The sequence below is a fragment of the Perognathus longimembris genome, chromosome 2 (assembly GCF_023159225.1).
Source record: "Perognathus longimembris pacificus isolate PPM17 chromosome 2, ASM2315922v1, whole genome shotgun sequence".
NCBI lineage: Eukaryota > Metazoa > Chordata > Mammalia > Rodentia > Heteromyidae > Perognathus > Perognathus longimembris.
In genome coordinates, this window is record NC_063162.1 from 143,629,855 (window position 1) to 143,655,613 (window position 25,759).

General features: G+C 37.4%; 1 protein-coding gene across 2 annotated transcripts in view; it reads right to left on the bottom strand.

Moving 5' to 3' along the window:
* Window positions 1–431: 431 nt before the first annotated feature.
* Window positions 432–25,759, bottom strand: part of Kdm7a (lysine demethylase 7A) — a 68,830-nt gene continuing 43,502 nt past the window's right edge. For both annotated transcript variants that reach the window (XM_048340328.1, XM_048340329.1), the window contains 11 exons: window positions 21,586–21,677; window positions 18,403–18,492; window positions 14,950–15,159; window positions 12,629–12,753; window positions 12,274–12,428; window positions 10,761–10,858; window positions 10,149–10,294; window positions 9,813–10,021; window positions 8,482–8,567; window positions 5,560–5,833; window positions 432–5,054 (listed from right to left, as the gene is read on the bottom strand). In XM_048340328.1, the coding sequence (XP_048196285.1) occupies window positions 4,960–5,054; window positions 5,560–5,833; window positions 8,482–8,567; window positions 9,813–10,021; window positions 10,149–10,294; window positions 10,761–10,858; window positions 12,274–12,428; window positions 12,629–12,753; window positions 14,950–15,159; window positions 18,403–18,492; window positions 21,586–21,677 (1,580 nt within the window). In that variant the 3' untranslated portion in view covers window positions 432–4,959. The remainder of the gene's footprint in view (window positions 5,055–5,559; window positions 5,834–8,481; window positions 8,568–9,812; window positions 10,022–10,148; window positions 10,295–10,760; window positions 10,859–12,273; window positions 12,429–12,628; window positions 12,754–14,949; window positions 15,160–18,402; window positions 18,493–21,585; window positions 21,678–25,759) is intronic.

The window sequence follows — 25,759 nt, forward strand, 5'->3', positions numbered from 1 at the left end:
AAAAATGATCAAAATAAAACTGGTTGACTACAAGTTTGTTTTTCCCCATCATTCTGTAACTTTTCTAAAATAAAGAGAAGTAAAACCAGAATGTCACAAGTCTTGCATAGGTAAACTACTTGGAGGTTAAGGGCTACGTGGTAGCCAGGGTTTTATTAATGAAATAGTGCAGAGCAGATAAACTTGTTGGAAGAATCAGTGGATAGTTTCTAAAATGTTTCTGACAAAAACATGTTACAGTTGTTAAGACTAAGTCTTAAGACACTAGCAGGGGTACACCAAGGGTGAGAGGAAAAATATCCCAAGTGAGCCTTATTTTTCACCTCCCCAGTAGAAGGAAAAATTACTGTGGATGAATAAAAACAGTCAGTTACAATAAACTACCTGCTTTGGAAATAGGCATTTGGTTTTTAATGACCTTAATTTGGGGAGGAGGGGAAGTACTTATGGAAAGAACATTAAATATTTGATTTAGGGCATGATGTTCACTGAAAAGCAAATTAAAATGAAGTTTTTAGTAAGGCTACATTCAGCATGAAGACTCCTTTATGCTTAATAACAATTCAGTAACTATAAATTTTCTCTCTTTCTGATCACCTAGTGTCAGGGAAGCATATGGATGTCTTCCACAAGACAAATGGAGACTGCACAGTGTCACAGAAGCAAGATATAGGAGGTCCCAGATCCAGTGTCCCCAGGAAAATCCATGCCCTACTTGGGTTACACTGGTCTCCTTTACTGACCAGCTTTCCTTAGAACCTAGAGACTACTTTGAATGAAGGTCAAGGACATTAGGAAAGTGAGCTTGAGTTTCCACCTTACTCGCTCTGTGCTGGCAATCAAACTCAGGACCTTGCAACGAGGGGCAATCAGTTTAATATTTAAAAAGAAAGGTAAATTTTTGAAGAAGTAATTTATTGTTACATTATGAGAACCTGGTATCTCCCGTGTTAAAAACTAAAAAATGATCATTCACTATAGCAGTTACTCATCTCATCTCCTAGAGAGTGACCTTACACACTTCAGTAAAAAGCATTTTCTCAAACAAGCAGTTAACTGTTCTGTTGAGTCTGCCTTCCAAACTGCCAATGACCTCTTTACCCAGGCTATTATCGCCAACATGGAGCTGTCCTATGGAGTCCCAGATTCCTTACCTTATTTTCCTTTAGTCTTGTGGGTAGCTGCTACACCACTTTAATTCGTAACTTATTTTACCTTTCCTCTGGTACCTGACAAGTATGCCAAATCTGAGAAGTACTATTTGAATTCTTCTTTAAGAAAAACCTAAAGGTAGCTTTCCACTATAATAACTCATCTTAATGTACTGGAGGATGAACATTCTCATTCTCCTCTCCAAACACTAACTCAGTTCTTTTCCTTTCAATTCAAGCAGAGATTCTGACTAACTTAGCACCTTGTTAAAGGTTTGTTCACATTTTTTTAGGCAGCCTGCTCTGGGAATATATTTGATTTGAAACAAATTTTATGAATAACAATTTCCACTTAAATAGTGTATAAAGGTAAATTCATTAATTATCAGTTGTAATTTAATAACTTTTCTATGTATGAAGTATTACTAAGGAATGCTTTCTTCACTGATTATCCTAATAAGCATTTTCACTTAAACATACAAATACGAAAAACAGACTCAGAAATAAGATTTAGAAAAAATGGCTTATTCAGGGTCATACAGCTGTCACAAAAGTGGCAGAACTTATTAGTCCAGAACTCAGTTCTTTTTTTTTCTATGTTGTACTACATTGTTATGTTACCAATTAAAATACTAACTTGTGTTATGTTTCTTAAATTTTAAGAAGTCAGGTCGTTTACAATTTTTTTGCTTCTACTTGTACAGTGGGATACATTAGTTGAAACTAATAAACTTAGGCTTTTTTGTTTTTTTAAATGAACAGGGCCCTCTTCTGCTCTAATTTATTTAGAAATAAAAATAATACTGCTAATTTCCTGGAGAAGATACTTTCATAGCAGAAGCTACAATTGCAACAAAATTCTCCTACAGTCCTAAATAGTTCTGGGCGCACAGTATATGTTTGATAAATACCTGCTAATCTTATGTGAATAAATACAGTAGAGTACATAAAAAAGGCAATAATTAGGATTATCAAAAAAGAGAATAGTATTTAAGCTAAGTATTTAGTGATAAGATGGGTTTGTTTCTTCTCTGAGTTTCTGATGACTTCAGTAGAATGTTCAATTTTGTATGTCTCAAAGATAAACGGGTATTTATGAAGTTTAACATATTCCTAGGTTACTGAGCTACTGTAAACTGCCTGCTTTATACTATTAGATCATTCATCAGTGTGGGGAAGTGTGATATTATGTGATGTTGTGGATTACAGTACAGTGGATCCCAGGTTGAGTCATTTACTTGAATTCATATAGAAAAATTACTACTACTATTACAGTTGCATACATTAAATCACTACTTCTCAATTTTACATATTTATATTTGCTTATGACTAAATATTATCACTGCTGTCTTCTTGTGTAAGCTGTGGTAGAGTGCCTATAAATGAGACTAAGGTTACCTACTGCTACTGAACCCAGAGTAGGCAATAGTCACCTTAAGGTTCAGCCATTTCCATGAAGGTAAGGGGTGTATCATGGCCATTATGTTTGTAAGAGGCAAAGTATAAAAGTTATTAGATCCGTGGCTAAAAATTTTCACCAATTCAGAAAAAGATACATGGGTTCACTCATAGTGGTTATATTATCTTGCTGAAAGGTTTGTGACATAACCAGTTAATGGACTAAAATGCTAAACTGAATCCACAGTACCTTCACTTAAAAAATCCCACACATTAGCAACTCAATATTAGTGTTTATTGGCCTAAGGACACAGGGTGGATACTGGCCACAATTTTAATTCATAAAAATAAATTAATTTTAATTTTTATGACTAAAGAAAAAAGTTCTTTTAGAGTTGTGCAAATTGTAGAGGAAAAACAGTCCAGATCCTGAAGTAACTGGGAAAAAAATTATAGTTCTTATTTCTTAAGCTAATATAAAAATGTGTATTAAAACACTAAAACAGAAAACGAAGACATCACAGTGATATATTGTGAGAAGGTGAGGGAATCAGTCAAACCAGACTTTTGCATCTTGAAATCTGATGACCAGTCAGTGGTTGACTGCATCCATCTCTCCACTATTTATGGCACAGTGCAGACAGGGGCAAAGAAGGCTGTCTATGGAGACTAAGAATTTCCAAACACTCAAATAAAATTTGGACTTTGGTCCTCACAGTCAAAGACCAAAAAAGAAATTCATAAGCTACTTCATAGCTATCCCATGAAATATTACAATGGAGACAGTAAAAAATATTTTTTTTGAAATACACATTTGAATGCAACCATAAAAGATGATGGTACAGATACTTTTCTTAGGTCTTTAAAAAGATATTTAATACAGTAGGAAGTCTCACTACCTTGCCGAGCAAAAAAAGAGAAAAAATCCACAAACTAAATTTCAGTCTATTTGCCTATTTATGTAATGCTATATTGTCAGACTTGGGAATAGCTCCACCACACCCCCACAACCATCATTTTTATGCCACAAGGGGAAAGTGGAGGAAATTATCAACAACTGAAAAACTGGAATTTAATAAAACTATACATAAAGAAAAATGATTATCTTAAAAGTTCAACCCAATAGCTAACTGCAATACACACTAGATGGAAGAAACTGCAAAAGCACCCATTTTACTCCAAATCTGTGTCTGAAATATTTCTTTAGAAGATTAAGAAATTAAAAAAAATCATATACACAGTAGATCTAGTCCAACATGCTTGCTTCTATAAAACTTAGTTATATAATATAGTCCTATTGAATTACAGCTTAATGTGTAGGTTTGAATATCCATCAAGTTAGGGCTAGAGAATAAAAGTATCCTAAGATTTAACCTCTATAGCAAGTGTTGGCCCTATTTTCCAACACAAGCAGTGTGAAGGAGGCCCTCTATAGTTACAAATGTATTTGGAAAAATTATAAATGTGACAATGTAATCAAATTTATATTTTTCCCACAAGTAGCTAAAAGATTAAAGCTGTTCTCTTTGGGACCCAGATATCATTGGGACAAATGAAAAATGCAAGAAGCTATGTCTTCATATTTAGAAGAAAACCAATGTCAAAGAAATGAGAAACGAGGAATCTTTTGTGTTTTTATGGATTAGCTATGGAAGTGTTTCCCTGCAGAGAAGAGTTTTGTTGGGTTGTCTCAAAATGATGGGGGTGCAGAGGAAAGGTGGGGTGTAAGGGAATCAACCTGATAACAGTATGCACCTTGGATGTTAGCAAAAGCGAAGCTAATAGCTTATAAAAAACACATGAAATATATAAAATAAAATGATTTTCATATACATCTTAATTTAAAATAATGCATCAAATCCCTGTTTAAGACTTTAACCTGAATATCAAATTTAAGAGTCCAGACTAGTTACTGTTACTGTGGCTCTTTCCCACATGTAACACACATACTATCAAAAATAATTTAAAAACCTTCACATTCTTAACTCTAAATTAGTGAGATATTTCTCCAGAAATCTTCCAAATAAATAGCTTTAAAAAAGAAAGAATTTAAAAGCTGTTAACTTAAAAAAATCTGTTAAATAAATTATTGATAATTCTTTACACTACTACTGAAAATAAATCAATACACTACCAATAACAAAATGAAATTCAAGCCCTGACAAGAGACCCTTTCCAGTTCAAGGTCTCTTTTTAAGGTTCCACCCTCCTTCTTCCTCTCCCCACCAGGTCCAAAGGGTTATTGCTGAGTGGGTGTGGCACAGTAAAAATGCAGCATCAGGTTCATTCTGTTCTTTGAGCAGTGTTCTTACTAGACAGCAAACAGCTCCAGGCAGGGGGACAGCAGAAGCACCAGGCTCCCACCCCCTAAGACTGGCCTCCAAAGGGAAGAGAGGTGACAGCAGCTCTATCACACGAAGAATCGTGCGTGACCATTTCTGTTCAACTTAAGAATCTTCCCAAGACGTTGTTTGGCTGTTGCCATTCCTTTTTTTGGACGTTTACCTGCAAAACACCAACAACAGTGTAAACAGTAACGAAAAAAGCATACTCATCAGATAGTGTCTGAAAGACTTAAAGGGAGAGAGGGCTTATGGTAAGTACGTTCTGAACCCACAGTTGTGCTTCAGGATGTTCTACTATTTATCACCTCTCGAGCTCATCACACTAGGACCAGGTCAGCTCCCTTCCAAACTATGCTTCCTCTATTATCAAAATGGGTTCTAATGTCATCAATACTCATGGACCACTAACTGTTCCCTCTGTGCCTTGGGTCATGCTTTCCTTCTATCTGTCACTCCTCCAACTCAGCCTGGTTAACTCCTTATCATCCTTGTTTTAAGATCTACCTCCTCCTGCGCCGTGGGAAGTGATTTCCTGTTCCTCGGAGCTGTCTTGGGTATCCTCTGTTCCCACAGTAGCCCATGCATACTGCCATCACACTGTTGTCCATGTTGCAGGAAATACGAGCAACTGAAGCACAATTAACTTTCATATGTTTGAAATTTACCTTTTGTTGCCTGGTTGCTGATAGGTGGTGGGTTTGATGCAGGTCTCTTGGTGGGATGAAGGGGCACTGAAAAGGAAGATTCACCAAGAGGTCTTTCTGGGCTTAGACTGCCATTTCTTATTTGGCATGGCCCTGAAACCAAGCTGGGATTCTGTATGTACTTCCCATTCTGAAGGCTGGAGCCACTGCTGTCCACATAATGCCTGCTTTGCACCTTCTGACTGATTTCTGATGAGCCTTCCTTTTTGATGCATTTCTGGCTTCTACTAAGGTCCTGAAGGAGGAAAGAGATGAAGCTGAACTTTCAGGATTTAAGTAAGTAAGTTGCAAGACACCAGTGCCTCACATCTATAATCCTAGTTACTCAGGAGACTGAGATCCAAAATCTGAGATTTGAAGCCAGGCTGGGCAGACCAATCCTCAGGAGTCTTCTAGCAAAATGCTAGAAGTGAAGGTATGGCTCAAATGGTAGAGCACTAGCCTTGAGTGGGGAAATAAAGTAAGCTATTTCAGCTTTCTATGCATTAAGAAACTCATAACAGGGTTGGGAATGTGGCTTAGTGGTAGAGTGATTGCCTAGCAAGCATGAAGCCTGAAGTCCTTACTACCACATAAACAGAAAAAGCAGAAGTGGCGCTGTGGCTCAAGTGTTAGAGCGCTAGCCTTGAGCAAAAGAAGCTCAGGGACAGTGCCCAGGCCCTGAGTTCAAGCCCCGAACTGGCAAAAAAAAAAAAAAACACCAAAAAACAAAAGAAAAAGAAAGTCAATAAACAGAGAAGTTTGGTTTTCTTAGCACATATTAGACCACCCTTCATGATGGCCATTTCAGTTTATAACAGACCTAAGTCAGAAGATTACTTTGTTCTTTTTTTTTTTTGGTAGGTTGTGGGGCTTGAACTCAGGGCCTGAGGGCTGTTCCTGAGCCTCTTTGTGCTCAAGGCTAGAACTCTACTACTAGAGCCATGGCACCACTTCCCAGAAAACTATTTTGAACTATTCAGGTCTTAAAGCTATTTGGGGGAAGGGCATGATTCAAATCCTAGAATAGGGGCTGAGAATGTGGCTTAGCAGTAGAGTGCTTGCATAGCATGTACAAAGCCCTGGGTTCACAGCACCACATAAACAGAAAAAGCCAGAAGTGGTGCTGTGGCTCAAGTGGTAGAGTGCTAGCCTTGAGCAAAAAGAAGTTAGAGACTGTGGTTAGGCACTGAGTCCAAGCCCCAGGACTGGCAAAAAAAAAAAGCTGGAGTGAAGGCCCTGAGTGCTATGATCATGCTCTAATAAGACTTATCAAAGTTACAGGTAAAAGAAATAGGATTTTCTCTGTGCTCTTGTTCATTATCTGCCCTATCTGCTGCTTTTTTTTTTTTTTTTTTTGCTCAAGGCTAGTGCTCCACCACATTGAGCCACGGTTCCACTTCTGGTTTTCATCCATAATCTACTCAGACATTAATATTTGGCAGTATGTCTTATCTATTCTGTTTATACACACACACACACCTATAAATCAACCCAGGGGTCTCAAACATGAATAATTTAAGAGGCTCTTCCCACTTCTGCTGAAGCCTTTCAGTGATACATGAAAGTGTTATTCATGTGAGATGTTTCTTTCACTTTTTCTATAATTGCCTACTCATGCCCTTCCTCTTCTAGCTATCCTACTGTGTGCAATGCTTCTTCTGATGAGAAAATTCTTAGAACCATTACTGCTTTTTTGGCTTACTTTCATTTAAGTGTGGCAAGCATGGGAGAGTTTTAACAGCACCACCCTGCCATGTGACCATGTCAGTTATTCCTCTGAAGGCCATTTTCAAGAACTGCAGCAAAAGTTCACACAGTGTTTTCCTTGTTTGGTATTGCTGGTGAAGTTTTAGTTTTTTAAAAGCTCTATTTTGGATTTATTTTGTGTGTCAATATGAATAGGTTGGGATTCTAACACAATTTCTTAGAAAAGAGTTTCTTAATATAGAGTCAATGGAAAGCCTTAAGTTGAAGTAGAGACCACATCTGCAAAATAATGAACTTCTTCTCAAATGGTATTTCCACATGTGTGGGTCAGCGACTTTACATTATGTATCTAAAAACCAAACAACTACTAAACAAACATAAAAAGGTCTAGGACAGACCTATCAGTGGATCACAACAGCTCAACAACTATGTACACATGATTATATAAGATGAGGATAAGCAAAAAGAACTCCAAGAGAAGGACACAGGAGGATTCTATTGTTGTTACGTTTAATGTTCTAGGTGAATTTCCTTTGGCATACCCTACATGTTTACTGTATATGATTTTGGTACACTGGATATGGTATATATGCTTGCCTGAACTAGGGAAGGGAAAGAAAAATGAGGGTGTAACAGATACCACAAGAAATGTGCTCACTACCTTATTATGTAACTGTACCCCCTTTGCACAACACCTTGTCAATAAAATTTAATTTTAAAAAAAAGGATTTGAATTTAAAAAAAAAAGAAAACCAGAAGTTGAAAGAAACACAAACCATGAACAACAACTATAAGTCAAAGTCTGTATTTATGATAGACATTTTTCGGGAAAAAGAACCTATATTTTCCACCAACTCATCAAAGATCAGTACCTAAAAATGGTTAAGATATCAGAGACTAAAGAGATGCTCTTTTTCTCCTGTATTTTATTCTAACTAGGTATTACCTAGCCAGTGTTTTTCACCACTTCCTTAAGTTATTCTTACCCACATCACATTCCATCCATAAGCCTTGCATGTTATGTTAGCATATGAGAACCTCTAAAAATGGACAGCTGTACAAGTGGATATTTAATTGTATTTTTTTGCTTGCTATATTTAGGTGATAATCAGTAACAGTTTTAAAAAGCAAAGCAGAAACAGTTTTTGTTGACAATTTTAACTTTGCTTTTAATGGCTCAACCTTTGACTCTACCTGAGGATTAAATCTGGAAGGTCTATCAAATTGTTTAGTCCAGGAAGAAGTCCTCAAGTCTTGATCTTCAGTCTTGACATGGTATCCTACAGAGAAGTTTTAATTGGGTTATCTTTAAACAAACTTTATCTTAAAGAACAAAATTAGCCTATTACTTACAATCAAAAGCAAATTTATGTTTACAGCTTGTTAAAATACGAACATATTATCTCTTCACATATTCATATATCTTTACTTTCACTATACTTGCCACTTGTTTGCTTTTTTTGAAGACTGTTTTTATGTGACAAGTTTTGTGTCAGATACTAAAAAACCAAGTGCAATATAAAAATGGCATGTTTACTACATAGCATGAAGGCAGATGTCTGTAAATTTGTAGTACTTCCCATAAAAGCCTTTTCAAGGGAGTGATGATTACAGGGGAGGAAAAATGGATCAGGAGAAAGACAGACAAACCCAGCATTAAACTGAGTTCTTCCATTACCAATGCAACTTTAGCAAGTTCCTTAAGCCCAGCTTTCTTTTACAATAAGCTAAGACTTTGGTTCTGGTTTGAATTCCAAAAGCCTGTTTAATTAACCTAAATTCAAGTGAAACTAACCTCAATCCAAGTTAAATTGCCCTAAATCATTTCTTTTACCTACAAATTTTTATTTCCACAACTATGTGAAACGGAAGCCAAAGCACTGCTATACAGCTGACCCTTAATTATATGAGATTCAACATAATTGTTACATGTCATTTCAATCTTCCTTAGGCTTTCTTGGAAACAAAATCTTGGTTGGAAGGCAAAGAATAAAAACACTAGGTGGCACTACTGACACATTATTGAGTCTGCTCATTTCTTAATAATTCTTTATCAAGGAGAAGAGTATCTTCAATCAGAAATAGACCATTCAATATTCACTTTCCTTCTCATGAAAGGAAAGCAGGTTAATTGTTCTAGTTTAACAAGCCATTTGAGACACCAAAAGATCCTAAGTTTTGCAGTACTTCCACCATGATCAACCTAACTGTTAATGAAAGGGAAACAACACTGGCTTGGAAAAGCAATAGAAATATTCCAGTAAAAATAATCCTAAATCCCAAGTAATTTATATTTTGAATCCTTATGCTTTCATTTTATGTAACTCATCAATATTATGGCTTTGGTTTGGTATTATTTTTTGTTTGTTGTACTTTTTTGGCCCATTCCTATAATATCATTTCTGAGTAAAGATGAGCAATAAACAGTCCTTATTCATAGAATCTCTAACTTAAACTATGTTACAGATCTACTAAACTTGGAGTCTTATGTTGCTTTTCAGAGACTGCTAATTTATATTTCTTACCACATTCCACTTGTGTATCATAGTGATACAACTGCCTACTCTCATGGTTACTGCTGTGGCAGTTGCTGGGATCCTGGAGAGCATTCTTCTCACCAGCAGAGTCCGTGCTTTGCATCTGTCTTTGTAAACATGTGGAATAGTGCAACCCTGCCATAGACAACATGCCCTGAATAGCTTCTTCTTCTGTGCTAGTCGAGGTAGGACATTCCCTAAAAAAGTGGTAATCCAAAAAACAGGTCTATTATTTCTGATGACATTTTCAATAAAACTGAAAAAATATTTTTACATCATTTACATCACAATGTAGAGAGCAACTACTACCAACAGCAAATCTACCTTTTAATTGGAATTTCACTTCTAGATGGTTTCTGGCTCTTCTGAAAGAAGTTCCTTATCACATCAGGTTCCTCCTTAGACTTTGATGTTATTTGTTTCTTTTCATCACCTGAACTTTCAGACTCTTCAGTGGTAAAATGAATTTTCTGAGATAATTGAACAGAAACAAAGCTATATGAAAAATTGACCAATGTTATACAAACTAATCAAAAAAGACTATCCATCTAGAGACAGCTCTATCTTAATTACTGTAGAATCACTTGCGTTTCATAGAAGAATCTCTAGGAACTATAGTAACATTAGCCTCCTGAGTAAAAAACAAAGTATTGGCTTTAATGTAAAATAAACTGTAACCTGTAAGAAATATGAGCCATAATAAGACCGGAATTAGCAGAAGAATTTCTCCCTCCCCCTTTCCAAAAGCAGACAAAGGCTACTTAGCACACATGAACAGTCATAGGATAGTGCGGACACAATAACCAATATAGGAAGACCCTATGTAAATAGGCTGAGAGAAAACTGCTTTGGGAAATGCTATCATATTCTTCCCAGATGAAGATCTGTGCCCATCATCCCATAAAATGACACACTAGTATCAGATTTCAAGCATACCAATGCAGTGCAATCAGGTCCAGAGTCTTCTGAATCAGAAATATCTGAATATTCTGATGATCTATTCCTGAGTTCTGATTTCACACTTGTAAAAAACCCTGGTGAAGAAAAGAAATTTTATGAGAAAAAGAGAAAGTCATTAGAACTTCATGAGCAAGGTGGCAAGATGATCTCGGAAGTCTGTCAACTTTAGGGTATCTATCAATCTCCAGTCCTAGCTCTACTTACTTTCTTGTGGCTTGTTTTCTCTATTTCCTTCTCCCCCAGAGTCTTTCTCTCAAACTGATCAAGACACAGACTGATGTCTATTCTTAAAATGTGTGTGGTATTTATTGAACTATATTCCTTGTATGTTAGGGCTTACTAACTTTCTAGAAAATGGTTAAAACTAAAATTAACTACAAGATACTTCTCACTTTCTTTTATATTAGTTCTCTCAGTAGAAGAACAAAAATGGGCTGGGAATGTGGCTTAGTGGTAGTGTGTTTGCCTAGCATGCATGAAGTCCCAGGTTCAATTCCTTAGCACCAAATACACAGAAAAAGTCAGAAGTGGTGCTGTGGCTCACGTAGTAGAGTGCTAGCCTTGAGCAAACGAAGCTCAGGGACAGCACCCAGGCCCTAAGTTCAAGCCCCAGGACTGGCAAAAAAAACCCACAAAAACAAAAACATAGTTTTTCCAAACCTAAAATACATTCATATAGACTGTGAATTCAGCCAGCTTATAACCTGGGCTTTCCCATGGTCCTTCGCTTTCATAAGACACTGCTCATAGCAACTGTTCCCAAAAGTTCTAGTGATTTGACTCACTGCGCCTTTGTCCTGACAGATGAACAAAAGCAGAGTCACCAACCTGACCTCGAACTAATAGATAATAGGTAATTTTATCTGAAACACTTACTTATAAATACTAAAATATTTTAGCTACTTTTTAAAATCAGAAGGGCAGAAAAATGTTGGGAAACGAAGATTTTATTCAGAGAAGAAAGGTTGCGGAGGAGTTATTACTAAGGCATCTGATAATACTATTACTGTATTACCTTATTATTTTTATTATTACTATACTAGATAACCAATTAATAACCCAGTAAAAAGCTTTTTTGACAACAGTGAAAAAAGCTATTGGATTCCCAATAGCTTCAGTTCAGCCAGTATATTTCCTAACTCTGAAACCACATCCATGTTAGCAAAAATTATATGTAAAAGTGCATTAGTTTAGAGTCCTTTTAAAGAAGTCTAAAAATCGTAACCATACATTGAGTTTCACTAGCCCCCAACACCCTTTCCACACTGATGATAATCCCTGACACTAAACTTCACTTGGCATTCACGTTCAGCATTTTCCTGCCTGGTAGGTGAACTACTTACACATACCTCAGATTTTTCAAAATAGTACGAGGGACACAAACATTTTCAATCTCACTATTAAACTTTAAAATTAGCAAGTTTCTTATTGTCACTTTTGTGAAGAGCAGACCCTCAAAACAAAACAAAAAAACAAACAAACAACATACTATTGAGTGGTTTTTGAGATTCTTCGCTCTCTGTTCCCTCTATTCCTGAACTTTCTTCCATCTTCATGGTTGCCTTTTTTGTCCTTCTCTTATCCTCTTCGTTTTCACTATCTGCTGTGTAAAGACTCTGATCTGCAAAGGGCTGCCTCTCATCTCTGTACCATGGGGAAAATAATGGAGTCAGAAACAGGGCAAAGCACTAGTACCCTCCCCTTCATTTGCAGACAGAGTAGAGAACTGAGATTGTTTTCCCAAATCATAGTTGGCTGTGCAACATAACAAACTATAGATTAAATGAACAAAGGGAATCCACTGAGAATTAACCAATCTAATTCTTGGAATCTACTTTACATACTTAATTATTCTTCCATTTGTCAGCAGTAATCGTAGATCATTATCTTTTGCTCTCCATTCAGGTACTGTAGAAGACGGTTGGAGATGTTTGTTGAATTTTCCATTCAGTTTAGAGCTCAAGATGTCCTTAAAATATAAAAGCAGAACTGACTTAACCTCCATCTTCAGACACACCTGCTCAATGGAAGAAGATACATGCTGCCCCTCCTCCCTGCATGGCTGGGTGACAGTCAGCCATCTTAAGTTTGAGGATACTCAGTAATTCTGTACTCCAGAGTTGCTCAAACCAAAGCCCGAGTATAGATAGCACATCTTTCAGGAAGGCTACTAACATTAAAATATATTCTGGAACATAGAATATAAAATCTGCATGAAGAAAATCCAAAGAAAGGTCACCCTCATAGAAGAAGTTGAAAAACTGGAGAGGTACAGCCTTAAGTATTTCTGTTTCCATTTCCTTCTGCTTGAAGTACAGCTATAAGGTCTTCTCAATCGCCCTGACCTTGACCTCATACCATGGCTTCCTACCAGGCAATGTCAGCAGCCACATAATCATTGGCACACCGGCCACTATGTGACAGAAAGAGACATGACTATCTGGTTCTTAATATATAAGAAGTATTCCCTTTTTGAGGTAATTTTTCCTTAATAATAAATAGAACTTCTCGGGCTGGGGATATAGCCTAGTGGCAAGAGTGCCTGCCTCGGATACACGAGGCCCTAGGTTCGATTCCCCAGCACCACATACACAGAAAACGGCCAGAAGCGGCGCTGTGGCTCAAGTGGCAGAGTGCTAGCCTTGAGCGGAAAGAAGCCAGGGACAGTGCTCAGGCCCTGAGTCCAAGGCCCAGGACTGGCAAAAAAAATAAATAAATAAATAAAAATAAATAGAACTTCTCACAGTAAGCTTCCCCAGATGGCTATGGATTAAGCAGGTTTAAGCAGGTTTAAGAACATCATAATCTTAAAATCATGTATTATATCAGATTTGAAACACTTAAGGTTATATTATGAATGTACTTCTTTTAATACTTTGCTCCAGAGATACTAATATTTTATTCATTTTAGATTATTCCTTATTCTCTACTTAAGATATAAAATTAGAGATGATACAAATCTCATCACAAGTTCATGATCAGGTTTAACAAAGGCACTACACACTGATCTCATTGCTGCCTCTCACTGCCCACTCTGTCCAGCATGCCAGCATTCCTCCAGCTTAAATGAGTGTATCTAACAGTCTTCCATTCTAATGGGGAAGGGAGGGTTGTCAGGCTGGCACTGTTGGCTCAAGGACAGGCTTTCTGCATTTGTCCTTTCTCTGACTGCAATGCTGCTCCTCAATCTGTGTCCATTTGTCTCATTTCTTTTATCTATCATCAAATAATACCACCTGAGAGACTATTTGACTACCCCAGCCAACCCACCCCTCTTTATTCTACTGCTCTGTTGGTTCTGGGTTCCTTAAGAACATTTGGCATCTGAAATATATTGGTTTAATATATAGTTATGTCTCCTCCAATCTTCTAACTTGAACTCATTTGAATGTTTCATGATAGTACAAAATTTTTTGTTCACTCTGGCATCTTTTCCAGAACCTAGAAGAGCACATGGTACTTGGTAAACAAAAAATGTGACAGCACTGGGCACTGGTGGATTACACCTGAAATCCTAGCTACTCAGGAGGCTGAGATCTGAGGATTGCCATTAGAAGCCAGCCTGGGTAGGAAAGTTCAATAGAATCTTATCTCCAATAAACTACTCAAAAAAACTGAAAGTGGTGCTGTGGCTCAAGTAGTAGAGTGCTAGCCTTAAGCAAAATAAGCTCAGGAACAGCAACCAGGTCCAGATTCAAGCCTTCAAACCAGCAAAACAAACAAATAAAAACATGACAGCAAGTGAATGAGGTCTAGTCATCCTAACTGTACAGTGAAGCCAAGAAAGATTAGGCATTCTGCCCTAATGCCCTGCCACAGCTGTAGATATTGGCTAACCCCCTACAAATATATAGAAAATATTAGATAGAAAGAACAAAATGAACTTTAAGGAACTACCAGGTTTTCTTCTTCTTATAAAGAAACATGATGGGCTCTTGCCTATTGGCAAGAGAGCTCACCTCGTATACATGAAGCCCTGAGTTCAATTCTCCAGCACCACATATCTAGAAAACGGCCAGAAGTGGCGCTGTGGCTCAAGTGGCAGAGTGCTAGCCTTGAGCAAAAAGAAGCCAGGGACAGTGCTCAGGCCCTGAGTCCAAACCCCAGGACTGGCCAAAAATAAAATAAAATAAAATAAAATAAAATAAAGAAACATGATACTTGCCTCTTCCCATGGACACATCTCCAATCTTTTGAGGACTTCCCTTGTATGGAGCTCTAGGATATCTAGATTAGAAGGAGTTCGGACATTATGATCTCGAAGTTTCCTCATCTTTCTTCGGGAATGGTATGGGGAAGTTGATTCATTTGAGGATCGAGAAACTGGACACACAGTAGAAATTCCCTGAGATTTAACTGGCTTTCCATTTTCTTCCTTCAAAAGAATTAAATTCAGAGTATGTTTTATGAGAAGTCTATTGTATACATATCTGACTAAATAATCAGTCATATAAATACTTTGGAAAACAAAAAGCATTCCACTTAATCAGAAAAGAAAAAGACCAAGTTAAAGTCTGATGTTTCCAGAGATCTCTATTCATTTTTCCCCCATATGATAACCTTGGTCTGGTTTTGTTTTGTTTTGTTTCATTGTGAGATTACAGGCATAAGCTACCACATCAGACTCCTTGATTTTCTTTCTTTCTTTTTTTTTTTTTTTTTGCCAGTCCTGGGCCTTGGACTCAGGGCCTGAGCACTGCCCCTGGCTTCTTTTTGCTCAAGCACTCTGCCACTTGAGCCACAGCACCACTTCTGGCCGTTTTCCATATATGTGGTACTGGGGAATTGAACCCAGGGCTTCATGTATACGAGGCAGGTTCTCTTGCCACTAGGCCATATTCCCAGCCCCGACTCCTTGATTTTCAATATCAGAGTAAAAGCTTTCTAGTATTCTGCTGTATCATTTATTGACTGAATACTTTCAGCAAGCTATTTAGGCTGCTTTTATTTCTTTTCTATGATAAACATCCTTTCCAGATGTATAGTTGTAATACTTACTTTTAAAATTAAAGACACCAGGGGCTGGGAATGTGGTAGAGTGCTTGTCTTGCATGCACAAAGCCCTGGGTTCAATTCCTCAGCACCACATAAATAGAAAAAGCCAGAAGTGGTGCTGTGGCTCAAGAGGTAGAATGCTAGCCTTGAGCAAAAAGAAGCCAGGGACAGTGCTCAGTCTCTGAGTCTAAGCCCCAGGACTGGCAAAAAGGAAAAAAAAATTAAAAGACACCAATATTTTTCTTACATTTTTTCATGTTAAATATATTTAACAAGGTTACTATAGCATAAGTATATCCAAATGCAGTAGTGAAATATTATGGCCTTCTAGAAATAACAGAGTTTACAGACTTTAGTTACTATTTTAAACATTTTGTTAAACTATCAGAATAATATAAAACACCTGATAATTTAAGGCAATGAAGAAATTTTCCTTATATTAACCTAAATCAATTCTTCTACCATTTTCGCTCTCCCTCTCTCTTGGTCCCTCTCTCCTTTTTCTTTTCCCTCTCCCGCCCCTCCCCCCCCTTTTCTTTAACCTCAAGTGCCATATGGGAACTTTAGGCACTGAGCTAAAGTTGTCTTCTCTAAGGACCATCTATTCAGTCACTCTTGAGAGGATGCATTTTCTTCCTGGTGACATTTTCTTCCTGGTGATCTCCATACCTAACACTTATAAAAAGTAAATACTACCAGATGGCTCAAGCCTGTAATCCTAGCTACTCAGGAGGCTGAAATCTGAGGATCATGGTTCAAAGCCAGCCCAAGCAGAAGTCCAGGAGATTCTTATCTCCAATGAATCATAGAAAAAGTCAGAAGTGGTGCTGTGGGCCAAGTGGTAGAGTGCTAGCCTTGAGCAAAGGGAGCTCAGAGACAGCACCCAGGCTGGGAGTTCAAGCCCACAGAACTGGCAAAAAAAAAAAAAAAAAGTAAATACTGAGGGAAGGGGTAACACTGTTCAAAAAGAAAAGTACTCATTATCACTGTAACCCCTTTGTAATTAAAAATTTAGAAAAAAGTCAATACTTTGAAAGCATGTTTATAAAAGCAGCAATCTATTCTTCCCAACCTAATTCCCATTCTCCAAAGACAACTACCCCCCCTCCATAGTAATGCATAATTATATAAAATTTTGCCATCATAACCTATTATTTTTTAGACAAGACATCACTATGTAACTTATGCTGGCCTTGGACTTTGGATCCTCCTGCCTCAGCTTCCTGAGTGCTAGACCTAGGCATGTGTCATCATGTCTGGCTTAACCATCTTTAAGTATGCAGTTCAGTGACATTCAGTACATTCACCACTGTGCAACCACTTCTACCATTCAGCACCAGAAGTTTTTCATTTGTACAAACTCAATGTCTGTATTCATTAAACACTAACTTCCCATTCTCCCATTTCTAGCTCCTAACAACTACTATTGTGTTCCGTTTTTATGAATTTAATAATTCTAGAACCTTATATTAAGTGGGTCATAGACTATTTGCCCTTATGACTATTTTAATTAGCAAAACATCTTCAAAGTTAACCCATATTGTAGCAGGTGTTAGAATTCCTTTCCTTTATAAGGCTAAATAACATTCCATAATATGTACTAAAGGCATCATATCTTGTTTATCCATTCACCCATTGATGGTCACTTGAGTTGCCCCCACATTTTGCTCTTGTGAATCAGGCTGCTTTGAAGATGGTGCACATTTAAATGTTCAAGTCCCTGCTTTCAAATTCTTCTGGGTATATATTTGAAATTATTTTTGGAGGAGGAAGGGTACAATTAGGACCTTGTACTTTTGTTTAGCTTTTTAAACATGTAAGACTTTATATATATATATATATATATATTCACATACATATTTGAGTTATAGACTTTTGATACTAAATCCATTTATATATAATTACTATTATGCTTAAGGTATGTTTCAACTACACCTGACTATACTAAAAAAATACATTAATTATTCCATTCATGGATATAAACCCAGCATTTTAGTACTTCTTAGAGGTGTATCTCTTTTGATTCCCTAAACACAGCCCTCTCATAATTTATTTAAGTACTGGTTGGCATCCAATCCTCCACTGAATTTCCCTTTAGTTCAAGCTACATAATAAGTGCATCACTTTCCTGAAGAACCACTTTAATTAATTAAGAGCTCCCATTCCTAAATACCTAGAGTAGCTCTTAATTAGTAAGTTGTCACAGAATTTAAGGCTCTTATCAGACATATTTACCTGAAGAGCTGTTCTGATATTTTCAGTCAAGGGATCTCCTACACACCCCCTAAATGCACTTCTCTCCAACTCCGCTTTACTTAGCTTTATTCACTTTACAGTTCTTTCCCTTTCTTCTAATTACGTAAATGTTTTCATGTCTGGATAGCTGAAATTAAGTGGATTTGAAGGTTCTATGATGACCACTTATTTCATTGCTTCATTAAAACCCATTGTTCCAAATTTCTATGTAGGACTTCAGAAGCCTGAAAACCTGTCCAGGAATCAGCTTATCCTATTACTTCTAAGTGTGTCAACACTTTTTAAATGTTTGAAGTATAATTGAGGATCCATTTGCTTCTCAAGGCAGACAGCAACCACACACTCAGATGACAGTTTCTACTCTTACCTCTATTGCTCGAATTACTTTAGAAAGTTCCTTAATAAGATGTCCAGGTCTAACATTGTCTGGAATTTCAAAGGCATGTTCAGATACAAGCTGTAATTTGAATAAATGAAGAAAAGCAAAGTTAGTTTAATAAGTAAAAATAAATCTACTAAATCAATATTTGGGTTCTCTATACACTTTACAGCTATAGCCAGATAACAGTAAGCAGCCTAGTCTCATAGTTCATGGAGTTGGTATGATGTAGTCTAAGCCAATTATCATTACCACAGAAAATCTTCTGAAATTAAGAGTTAAAATTCTCATAAATTATCTTGCTTTATACTGAGTAGTAGCCTTGCACTCTATATACCTCAAATCATAATGTGATTCAAATCACAACTACTAATTAACAAACAAATTAATTAACCCTAACATTAATTCACAATTCATTAAAGATTTTTAGGCACCTAAGTAATCCTAAATTTCTTTCTCATGGAAGTCTAATTCAAATAAATATTAGTATTTTTTTCTTTAATAACAGTCAAAAGCAAAATGAAAAGAACACCCTATTAGTAGGAAAAAGAAATTGGTGAATTATCTACTGAAATACAAAAAAATATTACTTCTAAGTCTATTTCTAAATGTCAATCTTTTTACATTGAATAATGTTTTTGTTTTTAGATATAGTCAACAGACTAGTTTTGACTTTTGCTTTATCTCTTCTTTTTTTTAGCATAACTTGTTAAAAGAAAGTAACAATAAAAGTGATATTTAAGCTGAGTCCCAGTGGCTCACACTTGGAATCCTAGTTACTTAGGAGGCTGAGTTCTGAGAATTGAAGTTCAAAGCCAGCACAGGAAGAAAAGGATGTAAGACTCTATTTCCAATTTACCGCCAAAAAGTCAGAAGTGGAACTGTGTGGATCAAGTGGTAGAGCACTAGCCTTGAACTAAAAGGCTCAGGGACAGAGCCCAGGCCCTGAGTTCAAGCTTCAAGACTGGTACCAAACAAAAATAACAACAACAACAAAAAAAAAGTGAAACCAGTACCCATGGCTCACATCTATAATTCTAGCTACTAAGGAGGCTGAGATCTGAGGATCACAATTTGAAGCCAGCCTGGGCAGGAAATTCCATGAGAGTCTCATCTCCAATAAACTACTCAGCAAAGGACGGAAGTGGTGTGGTGGCTCAAGTGGACTGCACTAGCCTTGAGCAAATGAAGCTCAGGAATAGCCAGCCAGCCTTCAAGCCCCAGGACCAGCAAAAAAAAAAAAAAAAAAAAAAAAAAAATCGATAGTTACAGTGCTCACCTAGTGTTCTTGTAGTGCTAAACATTAACACAATTAATCCCTTAAGTAACAGTATGATTTAGATAATACAGATTGAGTATCTCTCATCTGAAATGCTGGGTACTGGAAATGCTTGGAAGCAGAAGTGTTTTGTATTTCAGATCACTTTAGATTTCAGCTTAGGATTCCTTAAGTTATTCCTGTTATACAATTGAGGGATCTTAGGTAGAGATTAGGTACACCATGCATGCTCAGAGTCATAAAATTTATTAATAGCAAAGATGAGATATAATTCTAAGCATTTAGTATAACTTTTAACAATTATGCAGCCAGGCACTGGTGGCTCACATCTGTAATCCTAGCTACTCAGGAGGCTAAGAACTGAGGATCGAGGTTCAAAGCCAGCCTGGGCAGGAAACATGAGACTCTTGTCTCTAATTAATCACCAGAAGACCGGAAGTGGCACTGTGGCTCAAGTGGTAGAGCCTTGAGCTGAAGAGCTAAGGGACAGTGCCCAGGCCCAGAGTTCAAGCACCACAACTGACAAAAACAAACAAATGCTCTGCCCTTATCTTTGAATAAATTTAACATAAATGTAAACATGTTTCTAAAAGTGCATTTCAAATGTAACATATTAATAGTATTTATTCATAACAATAAATTAACCTATGCATAGAAAGTATCACCTGTTTTGTTTTGTGCCAGTCCTAGGGCTTGAATTCAGAGCCTCAGCCCTGTTTCTGAGCTTTCATGCTCATAGCTAGTACTCTACCATTTGAGCCACAACTTTACTTCCAGCCTTTTTGTTGGTTAATTGGAGATAAAGAGTCCCATGGATTTTCTTATCCTGTGGGCTTTGAGGAACTATCCTCATGTCTCAGCCTCCTGAGTAGCTGGGATTACAAGTGTGAACCACTGGTCCCTTTCCTGGGATATTTTTTAAGGTTTTACCCCAGATCTACCGAACCATAATCTGTTGAATATCCATGGGTTTTATTTTTTTCTTTCTTTCTTTTTTTTTTTTTTTTTTTGCCAGTCCTGGGGCTTGGACTCAAGGCCTGAGCACTGTCCCTGGCTTCTTTTTGCTCAAGGCTAGCACTCTGCCACTTGAGCCACAGCGCCACTTCTGGCCATTTTCTGTATATGTGGTGCTGGGGAATCGAACCCAGGGCCTCATGTATATGAGGCAGGCACTCTTGCCACTAGGCCATATCCCCAGCCCATGGGTTTTATTTTTTAAAAGCAGTAAAAGTAATACCGACATTTAAGAATTATTTATCTAAACACTCCATCAGGAAACAAATCACATTTTTTGCAACATATGCTTTGCTTTTGTTAAATATATGTTAATTTAATGATGCATTTTCTACTTACATAGATGATGAAGTCTTTGACAATGGACAACATGATTTTTATTTTCCTGAGTATTTTTCAGTACCTGTTCTAATGGATATGTAGCAGTGATAATGAAATGAAACTCCATGTTCTTAGAGAGTATTTTAAATGACTTTTTCCAATTAAAAAGATTAGGGCTGGGGATATAGCCTAGTGGCAAGAGTGCCTGCCTCGGATACACGAGGCCCTAGGTTCGATTCCCCAGCACCACATATACAGAAAAAACGGCCAGAAGCGGCGCTGTGGCTCACGTGGCAGAGTGCTAGCCTTGAGCGGGAAGAAGCCAGGGACAGTGCTCAGGCCCTGAGTCCAAGGCCCAGGACTGGCAAAAAAAAAAAAAGATTAAGTATTTACTTTAACAAATGAAAAAGATACATGTCTGTACATGCTATGTAATAAAATTCAGGCTCTATTTAAAGTATAATTTCCATTTTCTCTACAACTAGCACATAAGTGCTACCAAATCAGCAAAAGAACTGTTTTATTAATCTTTCTAAAAGTTAGAAACGATGACTTACTTCTTTTTTCATCCATAATTTTAAAGCAGAATGTAGTGCTTTCACTCCCTGTACTAGGTAAGTTTGAGGTTGGAAACCATCTTCTCTCAGTTCTGTGGGAACGAATGGGGACAGGGAATTAAAGTATTCTAAAAAGACAAAAAAAGTCATAACAAATAATAAAATAACAATAATACAAAATACTTAAAAGGTAGATAATGAAATAATCAATTCAAAAGGCAAAAATAAAAAGCTAAAGAGTAGTTTTGTCCAAAATGTTTCAGTTAAGCATACAAAAGGCACAGAAAGGTTTAAAATAACAAAGATGTAAAGAGGACCTCAAGCTCTCAAGAGAAAGCTGGTATAACTATATTGATGTATTGTCAGTAATAGTTATTTCACAATGACCAAATATTCAATTCACTAGAAAGGAAACCATTTAGATTTGCTCAGTAACACAGTCTGAAAATACACAAAGCATTAACTAGGTAGAACTACAAAAAGATTAAGTAACTTCACAATCACAATGGGACATTACAATGTACACAGTAGACAATACAGTGGACTAAAATTTTTTGATACTAAATTTCAACAGGTACAATTTGATTTGACGGCTATAAGAATAATGTACCTGACAACCTACAATACATATTCTTTCCCTATCTCAGGAACACAAGCAAATGTCAACAAATGCAAAGATCTAAATCATGTACATATTCATAATGCAATTGAGCTAGAAATCAGTAACAAAAAATGTAACTAGAGAAATCCAATTGTTTAGAAACTAAGAAACACTGGTATTAAGAAATAGCCAGCGGGGGGCTGGGGATATAGCCTAGTGGCAAGAGTCCCTGCCTCGGATACACAAGGCCCTAGGTTCGATTCCCCAGCACCACATATACAGAAAACGGCCAGAAGCGGCGCTGTGGCTCAAGTGGTGGAGTGCTAGCCTAGCCTTGAGCGGGAAGAAGCCAGGGACAGTGCTCAGGCCCTGGGTCCAAGGCCCAGGACTGGCCAAAAAACAAACAAAAAAAAAAAAGAAAAAGAAAGAAATAGCCAGCGGGGCTGGGAATATGGCCTAGTGGCAAGAAATAGCCAAGGGGATCTGGGAATATGGCCTAGTGGTAAAGTGCTCACCTCATATACATGAAGCCCTGGGTTCAATTCTTCAGCCACCACATATATAGAAAAAGCTGGAAGTGGCACTGTGCCTCAAGTGGTAGAGTGCTAGCCTTGAGCAAAAAGAAGCCAGGGACAATGCTCAGGCCCTGAATCCAAGCCCCAGGACTGGCAAAAAAGAAATAGCCAGGTGACAGTGGCTCACCCTTTAATCCTAATTACTCAGGGGGCTGAGATCCAGAGAATCTCTGTTCAAAGCCAGTTAAAGCAGAAAAGTCCAACAGATACCATTTCCTAAAATTTATCAGCCAAAAGCTGGACTGGGAGCATAGCTCAAATGGAAAAGGAAGAGAAGGAAACAAGGGAACAGGAGGTGAGAAGAACAGGGAGGGGAGGGGAAAGGAGATTGCACAACATCAGAAAACCTTGGTTTTCATTATTGTAAATGATAATGAAAACATATCAAAATATGTGGTATACTACAATGGGAAATGAATAGTTTTTGATGCTTATGTTAGGGAAAAAAATTACAAAAACGCTGAGAATTAGTTGAGAACCTACTTTAAAATAGTATCACGGACTGGGAATGTGGCTTAGTGGTAGAGTGCTTGCCTAACATGCATGAAGCTCTGGGTTCAATTCCTCAGTACCACATAAACAGAAAAGGCCAGAAGTGGTGCTGTGTCTCAAGTGGAAGAGTGCTAGCTTTGAGCATAAAGAGGCTCAGGGACAGTGTCCAGGCCCTGAGATCAGACCCTAGGACTGGCAAAAAACAAAAAACAGTATCACAAAAGTTGACATGGTTTTATTTATAGAAGGGGAAAAAATACATAATGGGAAAGGTAAGAAGTATTTTTGAGTACAAGTTGCCTGAATAACAAACTTCTTTTTAAACTGTCCAAGTGTGTATGCAGTGTGTGTCATCTACACAGCAAACTATATATGACTTTCTTTGCCACAGTAAAAGTAACACACATACTCATACAAATACCTTTTCTGGGTTTTAAAACCAGAGCAGTTATCTAAAACTTGGGCAAAATATCTCAGGTATAGTCAAAATTCAGGTAATTTGAAGCAAAAGCAAGATTTTCAGCAACTAATTTTACTTGATCCAAACTAGTTCACTGGGGGCTGGGAATATGGCCTAGTGGCAAGAGTGCTTGCCTCATATACATGATGCCGTGGGTTCGATTCCTCAGCACCACATATACAGAAAATGGCCAGAAGTGGCGCTGTGGCTCAAGTGGCAGAGTGCTAGCCTTGAGCAAAAAAGAAGCCAGGGACAGTGCTCAGGCCCTGAGTTCAAAAACAAAAAACAACAACAACAACAACAAAAAACTAGTTCACTGTTATCATTAACATGAAATACAGTGAAGAAGTTCATACAGCATCCCTTCAACTAATTCATCGCATCATACAAACTTTACATAACAGTCTCAGAATTGGCAAGCAATAGGCCAAAGTGAGAAGTAAATGATGACTACTGTACTGTGGGGTGACAAGAGTACTACTCCTGCCACTCCTGTTTCCGGAATAAGTGCTAAGACAATGATAATTGCTGTAACAGTCCTTTGGCCGCAGCTTCAATGGGAATGGATTTGAAGCATCAGTACTGTCAAGTACCCTATACACACCTGGATGTTAAACATTTCAGTTACCAGTGAATGCTTTTTTATAAAATTATTTTTATTTCAAATTCTTTAATGCATTTCAAATTCTTTAACGCTCCTGATCAGACCTCAGTATTTCTGAACTTTGGATGACCTAAAGTAAATACTAAATAGTTGTTTCTAATATTAAGCCAATTGATGCTGTGATTTAACTAGTCTTCCAAATAAACTGTGCAGTTGTATGTGTGTGTGTGTGTGTGTGTGTGTGCGCGTGCGCGCGTGCAGTAGTTTTTAGGCTTGAACTCAGGGCCTCTAGCTCTTACTTTGTTTTTTCAGTCTCTTTTAACTGTAGGGTTCAACATCTGGCCAAGCCAGGGGTTCAGATTAAGAACTGATTTCTGCAGAAGTAGAGGTATGGGTCAAGTGGTAAGAGCTCCAGCCTTGAAAAAGCCAAGCAAGAGCTGGAGGCTAGAGTTCAAGCCCCAAGGGACACGAACTGATTTCTGGAGCAGAAGCTGGTCATGTGAAAAAGAACCTGGTCTTCCACATCTTGGGGGCCTACCTCCATCACACATACACCGGTAGCATGAGTCAGCATCTCCTTTGGCACTGTACTATAAAAAGACACTGTTTTCTCCCCCCATGTAAAGCAAGGAATCTACTGGTTTTCTTTTGAGGGGAAAAAGAAATCCATACACAGTTTTGTCATTTTAGTTCGGTACTATCCTAAGAAGTGAACTTATGGTTGTCCCATTTTTTTCTTTCTTTCTTATATAACTTCCAAATGGAAAAAGAAACTGAATAAACTTCATTGTTTTCTCTGTCTACATCTGTTTTCCTGAGAATGAATAATAGTTCCATCTTTTGCAAACTGACTAGAATTAATTTAAAATCAGACAAATTGTATTCTCACTGGCACCAGTATATACAAAGCAGAAAATAGAAATACTATTCAATCATCAACTCAACTGCTCAGAGAGTATAAAGTCAAAATATAAAAACATGGCTGGGGATATGGCCTAGTGGCAAGAGAGCTTGCCTCGTATACATGAGGCCCTGGGTTCGATTCCCCAGCATCACATATACAGAAAACGGCCAGAAGTGGCGCTGTGGCTCAGGTGGTAGAGTGCTAGCCTTGAGCAAAAAGAAGCCAGGGACAGTGCTCAGACCCTGAGTCCAAGGCCCAGGACTGGCCAAAAAAAAAAAAAATATATATATATATATATATATATATATATATATATATAAACATTCAAATCTGAAATTTCATCTTAAGAAAACAACATCAAGGCTAATAACTCAACAGATTTTTCTAAAAGAAATATACCTGTGTTCAGTTGGTTTGCGTGCTAAGTGTGAGCTGTATGAGTTAGCATGAGGTCAGAACAGTGATAGTAGATATTACTTGATTCTCTCAGGATATGAAAATTAATTATTCTCACAATTTTTAAAAGCTAGTGTTTGAG